The sequence below is a fragment of the Daphnia pulicaria genome, chromosome 1, assembly GCF_021234035.1.
Source record: "Daphnia pulicaria isolate SC F1-1A chromosome 1, SC_F0-13Bv2, whole genome shotgun sequence".
In the NCBI taxonomy this organism is placed as follows: domain Eukaryota; kingdom Metazoa; phylum Arthropoda; class Branchiopoda; order Diplostraca; family Daphniidae; genus Daphnia; species Daphnia pulicaria.
Genome location: NC_060913.1, coordinates 8,783,100 through 8,801,244, shown reverse-complemented (window position 1 = coordinate 8,801,244; position 18,145 = coordinate 8,783,100). Strand labels below are relative to the sequence as shown.

Below are 18,145 nucleotides of genomic sequence, written 5' to 3'. Positions count from 1 at the left end.
GCAGCGACGACGTTTGATGAAGCGGCGGCCAAATGAAGGGCAGTCCTCCCGGATTCGTCGCATCCGTTGATCTTCACGTTTTCGTGTCTCAGAAGTAAATCTAATACGTCCGTGTCATCTGCCAACATGGCGGCCATCTCGAGTGAATTCCTCCCTGACACATCGCGAAACGTGGGATCGGCTCTGTGTTTTTCTAAAATGTGTCGAACCATTTTCGTTTCTTTAGTAAATGCTATCGCCAAGTTTAGCGGACTGATTTCGTTATCAAAATTATTACATTTTGTCACTTCGCTTATTCTGTCGAACAGGTTGGTACTTCCTAAATAAATGGGAAGAAATAACGGATGCCATTTGCATACGCCCGATGAAAGAGTGCTAATTAAATCCGACGTTACTTCACTTTGATCAGCTAAATTTTCCTCGTATTTCATTTTATTGATGGGTTTGCTTACAACAGTGACCAAAGATTGACGCATTGAATTTTTCTTTTGGTTTATTTCCTCCATGACTTGATGGATCCAAAGTATTGTTAAAAGGTTTTTAATCGAACATTTTTCTACCAAGTTTTCAATGTTGATTTTGAGATCCTTTCGCTCTTTGCCGCCAATCTTGTTTGTAACGGCGTCCAAGGAGCGGGATCGTTGCAGGACGATGTAATCCACGTTCTTATTCAAGAACCACCAGCGTTCTCCGTCCTTTTCACTAGTCGTTTTAAAAACGAAAGAAAAATCTCTTGTTAAATACTTGACTGAATTTTTGCTTCCTTCGTAAATTTGGACTTGCGTGATTTGTGAACAGTGATCGAGGTCGCTTAAAATGTTGTCACAGGTTTCGAGTTTCGTTGGATTAGATATTTCAGACTTGTTGGCAATATACGGCAACAACACAGATTCAGATATTTCAATGCCCTTTATTGGTCTAAGTTCAGCAAAAGGGACAAAGAAAAGTTTCAAGTCACCTAATTTTAGTACTGAAGTAAATAAAACTGAAAGGCGTTGAAGCCAAGTGCCGCCATTACCAAGGTAACATTGCAGATCCCAAATTAGACTTTTCCAGATGGGAATATGAATTTCAGACTTGGTTAGTTTCAGTACGTTGTATTCTTTGATTACTCGGTCGTCTTTCTCTTTCACGCGATGGATAATTTCTTGGCGCAATCCGTACGTGTTTTTCTGGGCGTAGGCGATGACATTTTGCCCGAGTTTGTTGCAATGGCGTAGGTTAATCTTTTCGTGGTCAAGAAACAAATTGATCAAGTCCATGTCTTTTGCATGGTATGCAGCCACGTGAAGTGAAGTCAGACCGTGCTTGTCATGGTGGTTGATGTCGGCACCCCTCGCCAACAAGTGACTTGCCATTTTATTATTTGACACCCTGGCGGCGTGATGGAGGGCGGTAACGCCAAATTTGTCGCAATCGTCGACGTTAACTGTTTTCTTTTTCTCAAGTAGTAAATCGATGATCTTCGTGTCACTGGCGTAGGATGCCGCCAAACAAAGTGGTGAACGGCCAATCCGGTCCGTCTTTTTGGGATCTGCGCCTTTATCCAACAGATAATCAACGATATCGGTGTTGGATGCCATGATTGCGTGGTGGAGGGCGGTCGTTCCTGTTATATCACACTGGTCGATTTTAATTTTCTCATTTTTAAACAGCGAGTTGATAATTTCCGTTTTGCTGTTGAATTTGGCCGCCATGTGAAGTGCGTTCCTTCCCTTTTTGTCATATCTCAGTGGATCGGCTTTCATTTTCCCCAGGAGATGTTGCACCATTTTAGTTTTCGATAAAAGAATTGCCAGGTTGAGCAGAGTAGAATTGTTGTAGACGTAGTTGATGTTGTACTGCCCTTCCTGCTGGATTCGGTCGAGTAATTCAGTGTCTCCCAGATAAGTTGCAACGACAAGCGAATGCCAATTGGAAACATTCAAAAGGAAATTGATAATTTCTGACAAGTCGGGGTTCTTCTCTTCAGCAGACAGTGCAGAGTAAGTGAAATCACTTTTGTATTCGTAACGGATTTTTGTGATTTTTTTCATGACCAACGGGACAAGCGACTCGCAGCGAGATAAATAACGTTGGTATTTGACATCTACAATCATGTGAATCCACAATAATGTTAACAGTTCTCTCATACAACCTTTGCCTTCCAATTCTCCAGCGATGAGTTCAGTTCCTTGGCGCGTTTCCCCTTTAAACTTGTTCGTGACTGAATCTTTGTCTCGGGAGCGTTGCAGGACGACTGCGTGTTTCATGGTCGTTTCTAGTGACCACCAGAATTCTCCGTCTTTTTCACTCACAGTTTTGAAGACTACGAAAATGTGGAAAGCTTTTGTTGAGTCGATTGTGTCAATATGCGTACCATTTTGACGATGAGTTTCCACTTGAACAATCTTGGATTTGGGATTGATATTGATTTCAGTCAGCTTTTCCAACCATTTCTCAAGTAAAATTTGTTTGATGGACGGATCAATAGATAGGTTGAGTAAATATAGAAATAGGACATGTTGAAATATGTTTTGACTGCTGTGCGTTAGATTTTCGGGTGCACAAGAGATTAAGAATAACGTTTGCTCGTTTGAATTACCTTTCAACATTTTAGGTAGCCAAAGAGAAATGAATTTATTGGGCGAAATTCGTTTCGTCTGGAGCGCGTTGAAAAACGGACTGATTGTTCTGAAATTGAACTGCTTATTCATAATACCCGTTTCCGTTCTTTGGCAACAGGGCAACAGCGTAGCGTCTTTTGGCTCGTCTGGACTCGTGTACACGGGGCGTGGATGAGTTGGATTTATAAATATCCAAGTTACACCCAAGAGTCTGGAAAGTTTTGTATTGTTTTAAAAAGCGTAGGCAGGACAGTGCGCTCGCTTGTCATTAGGTTGTGATAACATCGTTTGACGAATATTTCTGTATAAATAGCTTTGACAATGGTGGCTCAGCGCAGGGGGCCGAAACGGAGGTGTCCTTGTAGCACTGCGCCGTGTGCTGTCTCTGTGATGGCAGTATGACACCATTCGAATAAGAAAGCGTAACAGCCGCAACTGTTTCGCTTTTAAAGCTTTGATTAAGATTGTTAGGGGTCCCCTAACCAGCGCTTCCACTTTCAGGGATATTTTGGGACTTTTTTCAAAATCTAGGGTGGAAAGTCCTAATTTTTAATCGTATTCCATTTCTAATTTTCTTCAGTGTTGGCAAATTTAGGGGGAATTAGAGGGATTTATTCGATTTTATAGAGATTTTTTCGATTTGTTAATAAGGGTTTTTTTTTCCCTGATCTGGCAACCTCTGGGGATTCCTATTTTCCAAAAGTGGAAGCACTGCCCCTAACGGACGTTACATATAAATACCGAGTCCTATCTTCATTCGTCCTTCTCTCGTCTCTCCAGACCAGTCGCATTCATTTGCTTGGGCAGAAAACTAAACAAAACTAAATAAATAAATAAAAATAAAATAAAAAACAAAACAACAACACAGGTATATGTAACAGGTAAGAGCTTAGTAACCCACGTTTTCTGATCATGACGTTGAAAGGTGACGTAAAGATTGAACAACACATTTTTCATTGAAATTTCCAGCGCAGTTCGCGGTCGTAGGTGTTTAATGTTGATCATGTGTGATAAGAATTTTATCCTATTTTTTTTTACATTTTTCTTTTTCAGCCTTTCATCATGGTTGACGTTCGCCAGCCTGACGAAATCATTGCCACCGCGGGTGATATCATTGCATTTGAGCGTCGCATTTTCGATTGGCTAAAAATATTTACCTATTTTCACTTTGCCGTCTGCACTGTCACTTCTGTGGCCGATCCTCAAGTCATTGTCGAACAAAATGAAGACCGGTAAGACCCAACAAAAATGGAATATTAGCTGTCGGAGTTTATTTCACTGTTTAATTTGATTGCCGTCATTTTAAATTCTCGCAGATTCACGGTAGGCGTCGATACTCCGTCTGAATATTGGTCAAAAACTCGAATCGTGGAGAAGACCATCGGGACACTGTGTGACAAACACGGCTGGCGAGTCAACAACCCGGATGAGGCTGCTACGAAATTAAACTTGAAAATATTATCACCTGACGTGATTGTCGAAAGGGCCCGGGGATTTCTCAGGGAAGATCTTGAGAGGTATTATAATGTGATCACTGAAAATTGTGAACATTTCGCTACAAAGTGTCGATATGAGAAAGATACTGGAGATGAATTAGGCGAGGGGATAGGCTTCAGTCTCCAAGTTAGTGATAATTGTCTTTATCCTCTTTATTGTCTTTATAAGTTGTGTTCAGATTTTGTTCGCAAATTTTGTTGCTCAACATGCAAGTATCCGAATCAAGGGGCCTTGGAAGGAAGTCAACGACCTAATCAAAATGAACCAGTCTAGTCTCTCTTATTGTTTGAATCCCAAGATGAAAAATAAAAATACATTGGTGCAAAATATATTGGTGGTTCTTGTTCACTCTACATTTGGAGCCCTCCCATTACCCACCCCCCCCCCCCTCCCTGCGACTGTTTTCCCCTGCTCTCAGCTGGAGCTGACTCTTGTCGTGAGTGACTTTAAACATTTTTTTCTTCGACATGGTTGGCATTTTGTTTTTGCAGAAGCGACTTGTGGGAATAGTTCTATGTCGTGGTTTGTTTTACCACCAAGACCAAGAATAGAAAAACTATGCGATCCGCTGTAGCGGCCAAGGGAGGGGGGGGGGACGCTCATATTGACGGCCGCCAAGTATTGGCATTCGTGTAAGTGCCTCCGCGCTACCGTTTTAGAAGAATTTTTCCGTGTACCTACTGATGAGACGCTTCACGCACGCGGTGATGTATTCATGTTTGATATCTTTATTATCATCACATTAACCATTTTTTTTTACGAAATTTTGACAGGCCATGCAAATGTCCTGCTCGCAGCCAATGAATGGAAGTGCTTTGGTTGGGTTACTTGGGTAAGTTAATTTTCTTTCTTTCCAGTATTTCTTCGTGGTAATAATTCCATTTGAATTTCAATTTTTCGGGTCTTATTTCTTTGTCAATATTCCGATGTGACTTGAATTTTAGGTTTTGTTTGAGACTTGGTCTCCTTATTGTTAGATTTGTCTGCGAGCAGCATAAAATGAGACTTTGGACTTGTTCTTTCAACTTGGTACATCTATTACGTCGGGGATTTGGGAAGTTTTATATAGTGTGAACGTGTTGTGAATTCCTGTTTTGACTTCTTTGACAGAAAAAAAAAAATGGTGCCGCTGAACAAGAGATCGCTGCCGGAATGCGTCCACGAATTCCGTCCTTTGTCATCCCGTGGCTTCCACGAATGCCCCGGCAGCTGTCAACGCGTTGCTGAATGCCAACTGGGAGGATTTCAACTGGGAATCGTCGCCGTCAATCGATCAGGAACGGAAAGGCGCGTGGAAAGGAGATTAAGGTGAATTAGGTTCTGATTTTATTTAATCTTTGGATTATTGGTAACGTAGACGGGGTGGCCGAGTGGTTAAGGCGACAGACTGCTAATTTGCTGTGCTGCTCTGCACGCAAAAGTTTGAATCTCATCCACGTCGACGGGAACGTTATTAAAGGTTTGAATATTTGGCGAGAGATGTTACGTGCAGATTTTCAATGAATCTTTTACCCTCATCTATTATTACGTAAGAAAGGGAAGAGTGACGTAAAAATCAAGATCATAGATCATAAATAAAATCATATAGATCGCCCTCCCTTCATCGACGTAATTATTAGGGCGTGGTGTGACCTTGAATTTATTTGACACTCAACTCGAGTTATTTGCTGACGGACCATTTGCTCACCAGTCCTCCTTTTTCTTTTTTTCTGTAGCAAAAAATTTATTTCTGGGCTTTGTTTCATTTTAATGAGACGTTTGTCTGAGTGCGGACGGGGTTTCTGTATTTCTGTGGCGACTTTGACATTGTGTTAAAGCCTGTCGTCCTTCAATCAACGTCCGTTTAATGTGTATATTGTCGAGTTGTCTAATTAGATTAGGTGCCCATTAGGTGCACTCGGCTCCAAATTGGCTATGGGCTAGAAGGGTAAAATTAGTTGAGGTAACTAACAGTGTTACACCGCGTCTTAGTGCACGCATATTCAGTTCATCGCAACTTCCCAGTCGTTCAAATAAGGTACAGTAATGTTGTGTCGCCGGTTATTAGTTGTAGTTGGTGTCAGTTATTGTGCGACTCGGCTGCCTTGACTCATTCAAATTGTGTGTGTCTTAAAACTAAGTAACCAAGTACAGGCAATTATGGATATGGTTCATTTCACTGTATTGGTAATCTGCTCACCCTCCTTATTTAAGTTGTATTGATTAAATTGATACGCGGATATGCCTTTTTAAAATTTTGTTGACCAACAGGTTTCATCGGTGATTCGTCGTCTTGTTGGTATCTGGACGAAGAAATTGTTGGGCCAATTCTCCCAGTTGTTGGCCGAATACCGACGTCTGGATCCAAGATGACACGAGCTGCAAAAGGTGGGAACAAAGTCAAAATGTCATTCTCTGTTGGGGTTTAATTTCGCGACCTTGAATGTAACGGCCTTTTCCTATTTAAATCGTTTACTAATAGGTTAATTCATCGGTGATGTGATGTTGTGCTGAGACCTGGATGGAGACGATGATTGATTGCCAATCATTCCAACCCTTTGCCGACGTGTGGAATGGATGGAAGGTGACAAGGGGGGCTGCCCAAGGTAGGAACAAATAACATTTAAGTATTGCCATTCTCTGTTGTAGTTTACTTCGCGATCGCCCCATTCTTTTTACGATTCCAAGAGAAGGTAGTCTTATATTTGACTGATTTCAAAGAGGATTTAAATTGCCAAGTTATCGATTTAAGAAAGATATTGTCGATGCTTTTGAATCGGTTTTCTTTCACTTGATATTCCCATTCAATAAGAATTTGCAAGTCAAATATCTCCGTGTATTTTTCATGATTGAGCGTTTTAACTAGTCCAACAACAAATAGAATGAGAGACAAGCACCGTTTGTTGGGTGGGGTTTATGTACTTCTATTTTATTGTTTTTTAATTTGTTGGCATTCTGGTACAAATTCGAAAATTTAACTTTTATATGGCCTGGGTTTTTTTTTGTGCCAAACGGAACTCGTCGGAAAAAATCAAAAAATGATGTTCGATAACGTTTAGGGTAAATCGGAAGTAGAAAATAATTTTCTGGTTGAAAGTAATTTTACTTGCAGTCAGCAACCTCAAATCAGCTATGTCGATTGAAATGCAATTTTCTTGTTATCTAGCGGACGACTTTAAAATAATTAATCTTGAAAAAAATGGGCAAAAAAGAAAAGAGAGAAAACCTAAAATCATATTAAGATCGCAAGAATACAAGGGATAAGTCAACTTTTAAATTTAGACTTTTCTCTACGGAGTGATGGAGCGTTCAATCGACTTACAATGTCCGTGGTCATTCCGTGCTGGTTACAGTTGGCTTGGTAGACTGCATTCTGACCAGAATAATCCAGTAAGGATTTCACGTTAACTTGTTTGTTGTTTTGAAGTAACGACTTCGTGGCGGCACGATGGGGAGCAGTCATTCCAACGCAACCGCGTTCTAAACTGTCAACCTCGTCATCGCCTTGACTTTTCTTTTAAACTTCCAAAATATTAAGTAAATCATCTCCGTGTTTGAAATTTCTGCTGCCAAATAAAGGGGAGAATGACCATGGCTGTCCAACAGGTTGGGTTTGGCTCCCATTTCGATAAAGTGTCCGGCAGCGAAAACATTCGATGAAGAGGCGGCGAAATGAAGGGCAGTTGTCCCAGATTCGTCGTATCCGTTAATTTTCACGTTTTGTCCGTACAATCACGTCGTCGCCTTGGTTTTTCATTTGGGCTTCCAAAAGTAAATCGATCACCATAAAGAAGATTTTTGTTTAAAATGAGTTGCAACAGGTAACACTCCAGTGGACTTTGCTCTTCTACGGTTTGGCTCGGCAGGATGCAACTCTCGGGTCAAGGAGTCAACTGTTGGCCGGTATACACGCCGACTAAGGAGACGCTGCGTCGCAGTGGACTGTCGGCACAGGTAAAGATATTCAGCTCTTTCATTGTTAGCCAGTTAGGACTTTGTATAGATTGAGTAAGCCAAGTTGGGTCCATCTTTTGCTGAATGCATCACGCGGAACACATGGATGTCCCAAGCTCAATTAACATCTGACAGAGAGTGAGGCTCTGCCCTTTCCCGAGTTTTTCCTTAGTTTTACCCCTCTTTTCAGTCATCTTCATCAAATGTTATAACTAATTGTTTGACTGCGGTTTCATTCAATTTTATTCCGCATTTCTTTCGCACTCCACTGAGGATGAAATATTTCCGTTGTCCAACGTGTTACGATACGCTATGTTTCAATTGAATCAAAAATTTATCGTTTCGTTAGCCCGAATTCGTTCTCTAGAATTTCTGTAATAATATAGACATCACCATTGCCTTTGAATTTCCAGCAGGAACACGATTTGTATCAAATAACTTGAAATTTGAAAAGGAGAAATAACATTTTTATTTCTCTTTTGTTATTAAGAAAGTTCGTCGTTGACTCTAGTCCAACTTGTGTCCAAAGTTCTTAGGGTATGTGAGCGTTATGTACATCTGGTTGAAATTTAATAATGTGCAATTATTTACAGAACTCCGGCCGCCTTCAGATCTGCGAGGATCTTGACGACGTGCTCGGGCATGGGAGGAGGAGTGGGGAGGTGGTCGCCGGTGGCCTGGAATCCGTTTTCATCGGCCACCCAATTGACGGTGAGGACGACGCCGTCGGGAGTCGTGAACGAATAGGAGCCCTTGGACACGGTCCCGATATCCTCCGGTTTGGGACCAACTTGTTTCTGGCTGCCACTTTCAGACACTTTGGTTCCATCGGCAGACTCGAAACTGATTTTGACACATTGTTTTCATTAGGATCAAATGATGAGAGGATTACTAATATTAACTTACTCGAATGAGTAGCTGCCGTCGGCGTTCATTTCGCTGTTGGATGACACAATTTCGATGGGCTTCTTATCTCCTTGAGGTGCGGCGAGGGCCACGGCCAAGAAAGCGACAGCGACGATCTGGCAATCCATCAAATCAAAATAAAAGGTTAACTTTTATATTTAATCAAATAAGAGTTGACTAACTTACCAATTTCATTTTTGCTGGATTAGGTTGTTTAGTTTCTCTTCTGAAGACAGATGAAGGAATTGTGTGAAAAAGATTTCGATGTTGGCCACCTTTTATACCTGGCAGTTGCGGCTGAGTGAAAGTGATCGGCAAAGACCTTCCACAGGTAACAACATTCTCTTCTTCTTTGGGGATGGACATTTGGTAAATATGTAAATGAGCGAAAGGGGTGATGCAATAGACAGCAGCGACAGGAATTTATGTCTTTTATGAAACGACAATTTAATTATCGAATTGATTCGTTGTTTTCTCGTGTTACACGACAAGGCTGTCTACACATGGTGTTAAAATTATTTTCTCATCTCTTGTTTTCCAGCGTTAATTTAGGAATATCAAATCTGGAGACGTATGACCCAGATGCGGTCATTTTGCGAGATTCGACAGAAACTATCGGACGGGACTCCGGTTTGCCGATTATGAATTTCAAATACCTGGCTAAATATATCCACCATAATAGTATACATAATAAATGATTGCAAGTACATGTCAATGAAATTTTCAACTATTAAAGTCAATTTCTCTTCCAGGTGAGTCGTCTCATCCATGGCGAATTGAACGACATTTAATCTGGCAAGTACGGCGTGTCTATCCACCGAAAAAGAACGTGCAATTAATTACGTGTTGTCCTTATTCTTCTTCTGGTTGTTGATTGGCAGGTTAAATAATGACCAGATAAGAATAATGAGACGCTGCAGATATTATTTCACGCTCGCTCAATTCACGCAGTAACGCCTAACGTATGGGTACATTTAAATTTCCAAATTGCTAAAGAAAAGTTGGGACCGAATCAATATGTTGTTTTTTTTTTGTTTTTTTAATTGCAGAAATAAAAGCTGCCACACATGTGGCAGAAAGAAAATTGAAGACAACAATGTGGAGTCTACATGTTGCTTACATGTAAATGTCGGTCTTAAAAAAACCTCTTGCCACCAGATGGCGATAAATAAAGAGCCGCCAGGCGTCGTAGCCGAACGTCGAGCGTGATGAAGCCGCCATCAGCTGATCAGCCCACAGTTGTACGTGACGTTGAACTTGAGCAAACTAGTGAAGATACAGTCTACGTATATCCGTACACTACGACTAATTGTGTTGAAATGATTTTCATTTTTCTTAATTTCTTTCATAGGTTATGTCACTGTCAGCCAGATTAAGTTGAAGCTGTTTGCTGTTCCCGTTCAATGCAGAACATTTTGACGTGCCACCTTGCTACCAGCTAACTGCACAAGTAGGCAACAACTGCTATCATTCTAGCACATTTCAACAGGTTCTTTGTCTTTCTCATTTTTTTCATAGGTTTTCCCTCTTTTGGATATGCCATCATTTGCCTATGGTGTTGCAAACCAAATACCAATGTGCTGATGCTGTTTCCTGTGTGTTACCTGGTTTAAGGATTTCTTGAACAAAAGAGTGTAATTGGCGAAACTGTTTCAAGAAATCAAGTATAGCCATCAGCACATGGTCACATTTATCTAGTAATTGAAGGCACTTGCTACCATAAATCCTCGCAAACTTTAATTCTTTAATAACATTTTTTTTCAGGAAGTTTAAGTTTGGATTTTTATTTTTTTTAGTCTCCAAAACATATTTAATTTGTTGTTTCTGATATTAAATCACTTAACTGATCTCGATTTAATCAAATTATAATTTCACATTAGTTTTACTCAATCTTGCCAACAGTAACTGAATTTCCCCTGCTGGTTTTCTTTGACAAATACGTATGCTTGACAATGTATTAAATTTTTTTATAGGGTTACTCAGCGAGATTAAGTTGAAGTTGTTTGCTGTTGCTGCTAATGCAGAACATTTTGTCTTGCTAACTGGGTAAGTTGTGAATAACCACTGACTGTCCTTCTTGCACATTTACTACAACTTGTTATTGCTTAATATCTCATTTTCATAGGTTTTCAACTGTTGGTTGATGCCTGAGCTATGCATAAAATTGCTTATGGTGTTGCAGACTTGCAGTCCAATGTGATGATGGTGTTTGCTGCAAGTCACCTGGTTTAAGGAGTACTGGAACAAACAAACGTCGCTGATTGTTTTCTATATTTGTTTATTTTCTAAATTTATGTGGACTGTCATTTTGCAAGTGATTTGAGATTTTTTTTGTTTTCTTCTTGCATTTTGCAATTTTTTCGCAATACTTTGTAAGTGTTGCTTGGAATCGGAAAAGGTTGTCACGTGCTGATTTCAAATAAGTTCATAAGAAGCATTTCTGAGTACGAAGAGAGTTGTAAAACATTGTGGAGAAATTTATCGATAAGCTTTATTTCAATTTGAGAAACTAATTTTAAATTTACATAAATTACAGACCAAAACCTATGTATATCTTATACATCAAAAATTTCGATTTAAATTAAACATATAAATTTTTGCAGTAAAATAATGGATATTAATATGTAAAATAAAATAATTATATCACTGATATTTTTTAAAATACTAAAAACCCAATCCCAATATCCATATAACATACTATCACTACATATTTCACCGGCACCGAAACTCATAAATTGCATAATTTTTAATGCAGGAGTTACAGTGAACAGTTCCAAGTGTCAAACCGTGTGTACCAAAATTGTAAATTGCTATGTTTTGCTGATTTGTAATTGCAGTCAATGAAGACAGGGGGAGACACTGACTTAATTGACTGCGACCAGGGAGATTACCTTGCCAGTGAAGAAGAGAGAAGAGTGCGAGGCCAGTTTTGCTAGGGAGCGATTAGTCATAGTAGGCTTCTTGGTTAGACTCATGACCCTCCCAAAAATTTCCTCGGATCATGCGCCTTCCAAGTCCCCGTTCGACCAGAGCCCTCCTCATCCTCCTGGTTATCACAGCGGGTGAGTGACCACCGGCGGGCGTTGGTTAGTGGTTAGTTAGGGAAACGGGGCCACAGAAAAGAAGGGAACCCAGATATACACTTGTAATTTATCTAAGTCTACACAAATTATCAATCTTCAGTTCCAGCAATCTCTCGTCAGTTTCCAAACAACTATAACGGCGGTGAGGGATTAACCTGGAAGGAGAGTATAATTAATAATTTTAAAACCATATTGTAGTGACAGAAAGCAATACCTCAAATCTATCAATCTTACATTGTCTTAAATTAGAACTCAATGGTGGTCACCGTTAAATCTTGAGTAGCAGCATTTTCTTGCTGGTGTCCTTAAAATAGATTGCAGTAAAGAATTGGATCTGGCGAAGGCACCAATATCTTGAAGATTTACAACTTGACAGCGAAAAGTTAACCATTGAAAAGTTATAAACCTTAAATATCACAGTAATTTAAAAACATGTTGGTAAAGGTAACTACCTTGCAACAGAAATTATTTAGCTTCAGAAGACATGGCTTGCATTATTGGCTGCTTTACTTATTGGCCCCAGTTGGCCAGGTCGAACACAAGTACTTCAGCTGACATTATCTAAAAACATTTAGTCAAGGATGCTGTAAAAATCATTAGCTAAAGGTTGTGTTATCTATTACTTACAAACAGTTGACTCATTCGATCTCCGTTGTTTAACTTTTTAATTTGTTTCGAAGAAACTTATGAAAGTTACGACTTGTTGGACGTGAAACGTGAAATGTCATATCTCTGTCTGACTGTCGAGTGCAACCAACATAAGATTCAAAACTCATTACCAGATGGCGTCACTGTCGCCCTTGTTGTTTCTGCACCGTGAAATGTGGAGAAATGGGCGAAACAAAGTGTTGCTATTTTATACTTATTTTTCTGTGATTTCAAATATCAAGCTGGACTTCGCATCTTATGTAGGTTTAGTTTGCCCTAGTTTCCTTATTTTGTATATTTTACCAATTTATTTCTGCAAGTCTAGATGCTTGTATGCTGTCATTCCAACAAGTTGGTTTAGCGCTCAGTCACTGTTCAGCGTGATCCTCAGGATATCAAAAGCCTAAAACCCATGTTTGAAGCCCACACATAGTGGAATACAAATGTTCCGAGATAGGTTATTTTCTCTTTGCTGCTACCATACCAGAACAGTGAAGCATTAAGACCATCATAATTCAGATTTTCATATAACATAGGTACTCTTGCTCATGAACCACAGGATCTTTTCGGAATCTTGCAATTTTGGTGGTTTAACCTGCAGCAGCTGGTCTTTTGTTATGGCTGTTTCTACTTCTGTTTAGAAGGCAACTCAGCCGAGGGATAGGTAGAGTTTTATTTTTCATAGGTAAATCCGTGTAAATTTGTAAATAACATAGAGTTCTTTTTCCCATTGCTTCTTAGAGTTTCAGTGACATGAAGAGTTTGGAATGAACAACATACCTGCCATGTGTTAGTAAACATACCAGATCTTACACATACCAGATCTGCTGGATGAAAATCAAATTATGCCTTACTATATTCATCACTCAAATTTTGTCGGTAAAGCATCAATATCACCTGCCACCATACTGCTGCAAAAAATGTTCATGACACTTTCTTTACCATTAGAAATTTATCTCAACACGAGGAGTAATGCTGTTGGTTGCTGTGAATGCCATTTTTACTGTTTTTTCATCATGAAAATTTCAGTGTGCTTCTTAGAAAAGGTAAAGATTGATATGTTTTATTCATTTTTATATTTTCATTAATGTGATACATTTTTTTTTACAGAGCTCGCAAGATCCCCATCTATGAGAAGAGTGACTTCCACCACCAACGTTCTACTCCATCCCTATCTTCGAGACGCACGCTCATGTGGCTTCCGTCCTGCTGCTACACAATTTGTCCTTACTTCACTGACGAGTTACTGGACCACTTCAGTGATCGCTTCCGTCCACTATGATACACCTGTAGTCATTCACCACTGGATTATGCTCAGGTACCCGACAATTGACTTATTTTGTTTAATTTTCAATTAAGTATTATCTACTTAATTTAAACTCAGTCTATGTAATAATTCCTAAATCGGGCTCTTCTTCATTTGAGTAGCAAACGGTGAAACGGAGTCTTATTTAAATGTTTCCTTTTCTACCGCTAGATGGCTTTTCGATAATTTTCAGCTGTCAAAGCAAGTCAGTTTCAGTTACTTTGCACATCTCCTTAAACATTTATCGGGAGTTTTTTGTGGTAATTTTTTAGTGATAACGGACGATAACTATTCCCCCAACAAAGCTCACTTGTTAGATTTTCGAAAATTGCATTTTTTTTTCTACTTCCGGTTTTCTCATTTCAGTCAGTAGTTTAGTAAATATTCATTCTACGTTCAAAAGAACCACATATTCGTGATCCTCGTAAAATTTGTGGTAAAGTTCATGTATTTTTTTGTACGATTTCGTACTTCCGGTTTCAAAAATTTTCCTGAACTATACAGGAAAATTCTCGATTTTGGCCAAAAATTGGATTTCGTTTAAATCATATCAGATCGACCCCAAATTTCATGGGGATCACGAATATATGGTTTATTTTGACGAGAGCTCAACAGTTGAGGAGCTATCGCTTACTTCCGGTATACTTCCGGAAAATTTTCAAAAAACTAGCAAGTGAGCTTTGTTCTGTGTACCTTTCTCAGTATTGATAGCTGAATTTTAAGCAATTAAAATTGCGCTTTTTAAGTTTTGAGCAAAAAAACCAGATAAATGTACCTTTATGTGTCCTGTAACTTAATGAGAATTATTTTGTCTTCATCCAGGAAATACAGACGTTGAGAAGACGGACACCAAAACATCGCCGGTATCTCCAAAATGTCTTCGCGGATCATCATTTGTTGTTGGTAATATGTGTTTGTTTGTTAGTTAACCCGTTGGCTGCCACGCCTTTGTTCCCCCTTGTCGATACGGTGATCCATTCTTGAGGCATGCATTCCATGTTCTCCTATCACCGTGTCAGCCCGGACTTGTCAGCAATGGCAAGTCCCCCTCCCACCCTTGGTCATGGATCCTTCAGACATGGCTCTTAGTGAGTAGAGAACAACCTACGGGTTGTATGGCGTGGCAGCCAACGGGTTAACTTAAGTGTATGTATGTATGTGTATCAGTGTATGTATGCATGTATGTTGTTTTGCAAAACTGTGGAGGGATTGTGGGTGGAGGTGGGACAATATACACAATTCTCATGTCATTTATAATTTGTATATTTAATTTTCACTCTTACAGAATATATACTATAGCACAAATTATATATTACTGTTCCTCAACTCGAGTTACTGCTGTAAAACTTCAATCTGTAACTCGATGATGTTGAATCCCCTTGTTGTTTAAGAGTAAACTCCATTCGATCTCTTCAACCATTTCAAGATGAACATTCAACTTACTGGCTTACAATAAATTCTCTGACTTGAAGAAATACAAGAGCCCCTTTCAGATTAAGCAGTTGCCAAACCTGCAATAAAATAAAGAGAAGAAAAATTTCAACAAAAAAGATTGGACAGTTACTTTGCACATTGATAAACCAAAATCAACAACCTACCAATACATACATCAATGAGGTTGCCTGAATCCTAAAAAAAATGTTATTAAAGAATTAAAGTTTGCGAGGATTTATGGTAGCAAGTGCCTTCAATTACTAGATAAATGTGACCATGTGCTGATGGCTGAACTTGATTTCTTGAAACAGTTTCGCCAATTAAACTCTTTTGTTCAAGAAATCCTTAAACCAGGTACTAGGCAGGGAACAGCATCAGCACATTGGATTGCAACACCATAGGCAAATGATGTCATATCCAAAAGAGGGAAAACCTATGAAAAAAATGAGAAAGACAAAGAACCTGTTGAAATGTGCTAGAAAGATAGCAGTTGTTGCCTACTTGTGCAGTTAGCTGGTAGCAAGGTGGCACGTCAAAATGTTCTGCATTGAACGGGAACAGCAAACAGCTTCAACTTAATCTGGCTGACAATGACATAACCTATGAAAGAAATTAAGAAAAATGAAAATCATTTCAACACAATTAGTCGTAGTGTACGGAATTACGGATATACGTAGACTGTTTCTCACTCACTAGTTCGCTCAAGTTGTTGGGCTGATGGCGGCTTCATCACGCTCAACGTTCGTCCTACCTACGCCGCCTGGCGGCTCCTTCGTTTATCGCCATCTGGTGGCAAGAGGTCTAAGACCGACATTTACATGTAAGCAACATGTAGACTCCACAGTCCACATCGTTGTCTTCAATTTTCTTTCTTCCACATTTGTGGCAGCTTTTATTTCTGCAATTAAAAAAAAACAATGTTTTTATTCGGTCCCAATTTTTCTTTAGCAATTTGGAAATTTAAACGTACCCATACGTTAAGCGCTACTGCGTGAATTGAGCGAGCGTGAACGTGAAATAATATCTGCATGGAATGCGTGTCACAGAAATTCACGATAACATTGTCACAAATTTTTTGATTGAAGAATAAGTCTCTTATTCAGTGGTTTCGCTCATTTGGTTTAAAGAGGATGCAGTTGATGATGCAAAAGAGGCACAAATAGATCTAGGTCACTTTTGTTATTGTTGACTGAGATGTTTAAATACCTCCACCTCTGAAGCATTTCAATAAGTAGCACTTGCTGCCTGGGCGTCTCATTATTTAACCTGCCAATCAACAACCAAAGAAGAATTAGGACAACACGTTATTAATTGCACGTTCTTTTTCGGTGGATAGACACGCCGTACTTGCCAGATTAAATGTCGTTCAATTCGCCATGGATGAGACGACTCACCTGGAAGAGAAATTGACTTTAATAGTTGAAAATTTCATTGACATGTACTTGCAATCATTTATTATGTATACTATTATGGTGGATATATTTAGCCAGGTATTTGAAATTCATAATCGGCAAACCGGAGTCCCGTCCGATAGTTTCTGTCGAATCTCGCAAAATGACCGCATCTGGGTCATACGTCTCCAGATTTGATATTCCTAAATTAACGCTGGAAAACAAGAGATGAGAAAATAATTTTAACACCATGTGTAGACAGCCTTGTCGTGTAACACGAGAAAACAACGAATCAATTCGATAATTAAATTGTCGTTTCATAAAAGACATAAATTCCTGTCGCTGCTGTCTGTTGCATCAACCCTTTCGCTCATTTACATATTTACCAATTGCCCATCCCCAAAGAAGAAGGGAATGTTACCAGTGGAAGGTCTTAACTGATCACTTTCACTCAGCCGCAACTGCGAGGTATAAAAGTTGGCCAGCATTGCAATCTTCTTCACACAATTCCCTCAACTGTCTTCAGAAGAGCAGCTAAACAACCTAATCCAGCAAAAATGAAATTGGTAAGTTAGTCAACTCTTAATTGATGAAATATCATGTTAACCTTTTATTTTGATTTGATGGATTGCCAGATCGTCGCTGTCGCTTTCTTGGCCGTGGCCCTCGCCTCTCCTCAAGGGGATAAAAAGCCCATCGAAATTGTGTCATCCAACAGCGAAATGAACGCCGACGGCAGCTACTCCTACGAGTAAGTTGATATTATTAAGATCCTAATGTCATTCCCTAATTTTTAAAAATGTGTCAAAATCAGTTTTGAGTCTGCCGATGGGACCAAAGTGTCTGAGAGTGGCAGTCAGAAACAAGTTGGTGCCAAACCGGAGGAGATCGGGACCGTGTCCAAGGGCTCCTACTCGTTCACGACTCCCGACGGCGTCGTCCTCACCGTCAATTGGGTGGCCGATGAAAACGGATTCCAGGCCACCGGCGACCACCTCCCCACTCCTCCACCCATGCCCGAACACGTCGTCAAGATGCTCGCAGATCTGAAGGCGGCCGGAGTTCTGTAAATAATTGCACATTATTTAATTTCAACCAGATGTACATAACGCTCACATACCCCAAGAACTTTGAAACAAGTTGGGCTTGAGTCAACGACGAAATTACTTTAAAACAAACGAGAAATAAAACTGATATCATATTTCTCCTTTTAAAATTTCAAGTTATTTTATACAATGTCGTTCCTGGAAATTCAAAGGCAATGGTGAGGTCTATATTATTACAGAAATTCTAGAGAACGAATTCGGGCTAACCAAAACGATAAATTTTTGATTCAATTGA

At 39.6% G+C, this 18,145-nt stretch overlaps 3 protein-coding genes across 3 annotated transcripts in view; 1 reads left to right on the top strand and 2 right to left on the bottom strand.

Moving 5' to 3' along the window:
- Positions 1-17,880, top strand: part of LOC124349718 (larval cuticle protein LCP-22-like) — a 28,818-nt gene extending 10,938 nt beyond the window's left edge. Inside the window, exons 3-5 of the mRNA XM_046800529.1 lie at positions 17,357-17,370; positions 17,440-17,555; positions 17,619-17,880. Coding sequence (XP_046656485.1) covers positions 17,362-17,370; positions 17,440-17,555; positions 17,619-17,874 — 381 coding nt within the window. The 5' untranslated portion in view covers positions 17,357-17,361 and the 3' untranslated portion in view covers positions 17,875-17,880. The remainder of the gene's footprint in view (positions 1-17,356; positions 17,371-17,439; positions 17,556-17,618) is intronic.
- The window catches only part of LOC124344997 (verrucotoxin subunit beta-like), a 493,626-nt gene that overhangs the window by 247,142 nt on the left and 228,339 nt on the right, over positions 1-18,145 (bottom strand). The gene's annotated exons all lie outside the window — the stretch shown is intronic.
- LOC124345827 (CUB and sushi domain-containing protein 1-like) overlaps positions 1-18,145 on the bottom strand; it is a 217,933-nt gene that overhangs the window by 125,989 nt on the left and 73,799 nt on the right. The gene's annotated exons all lie outside the window — the stretch shown is intronic.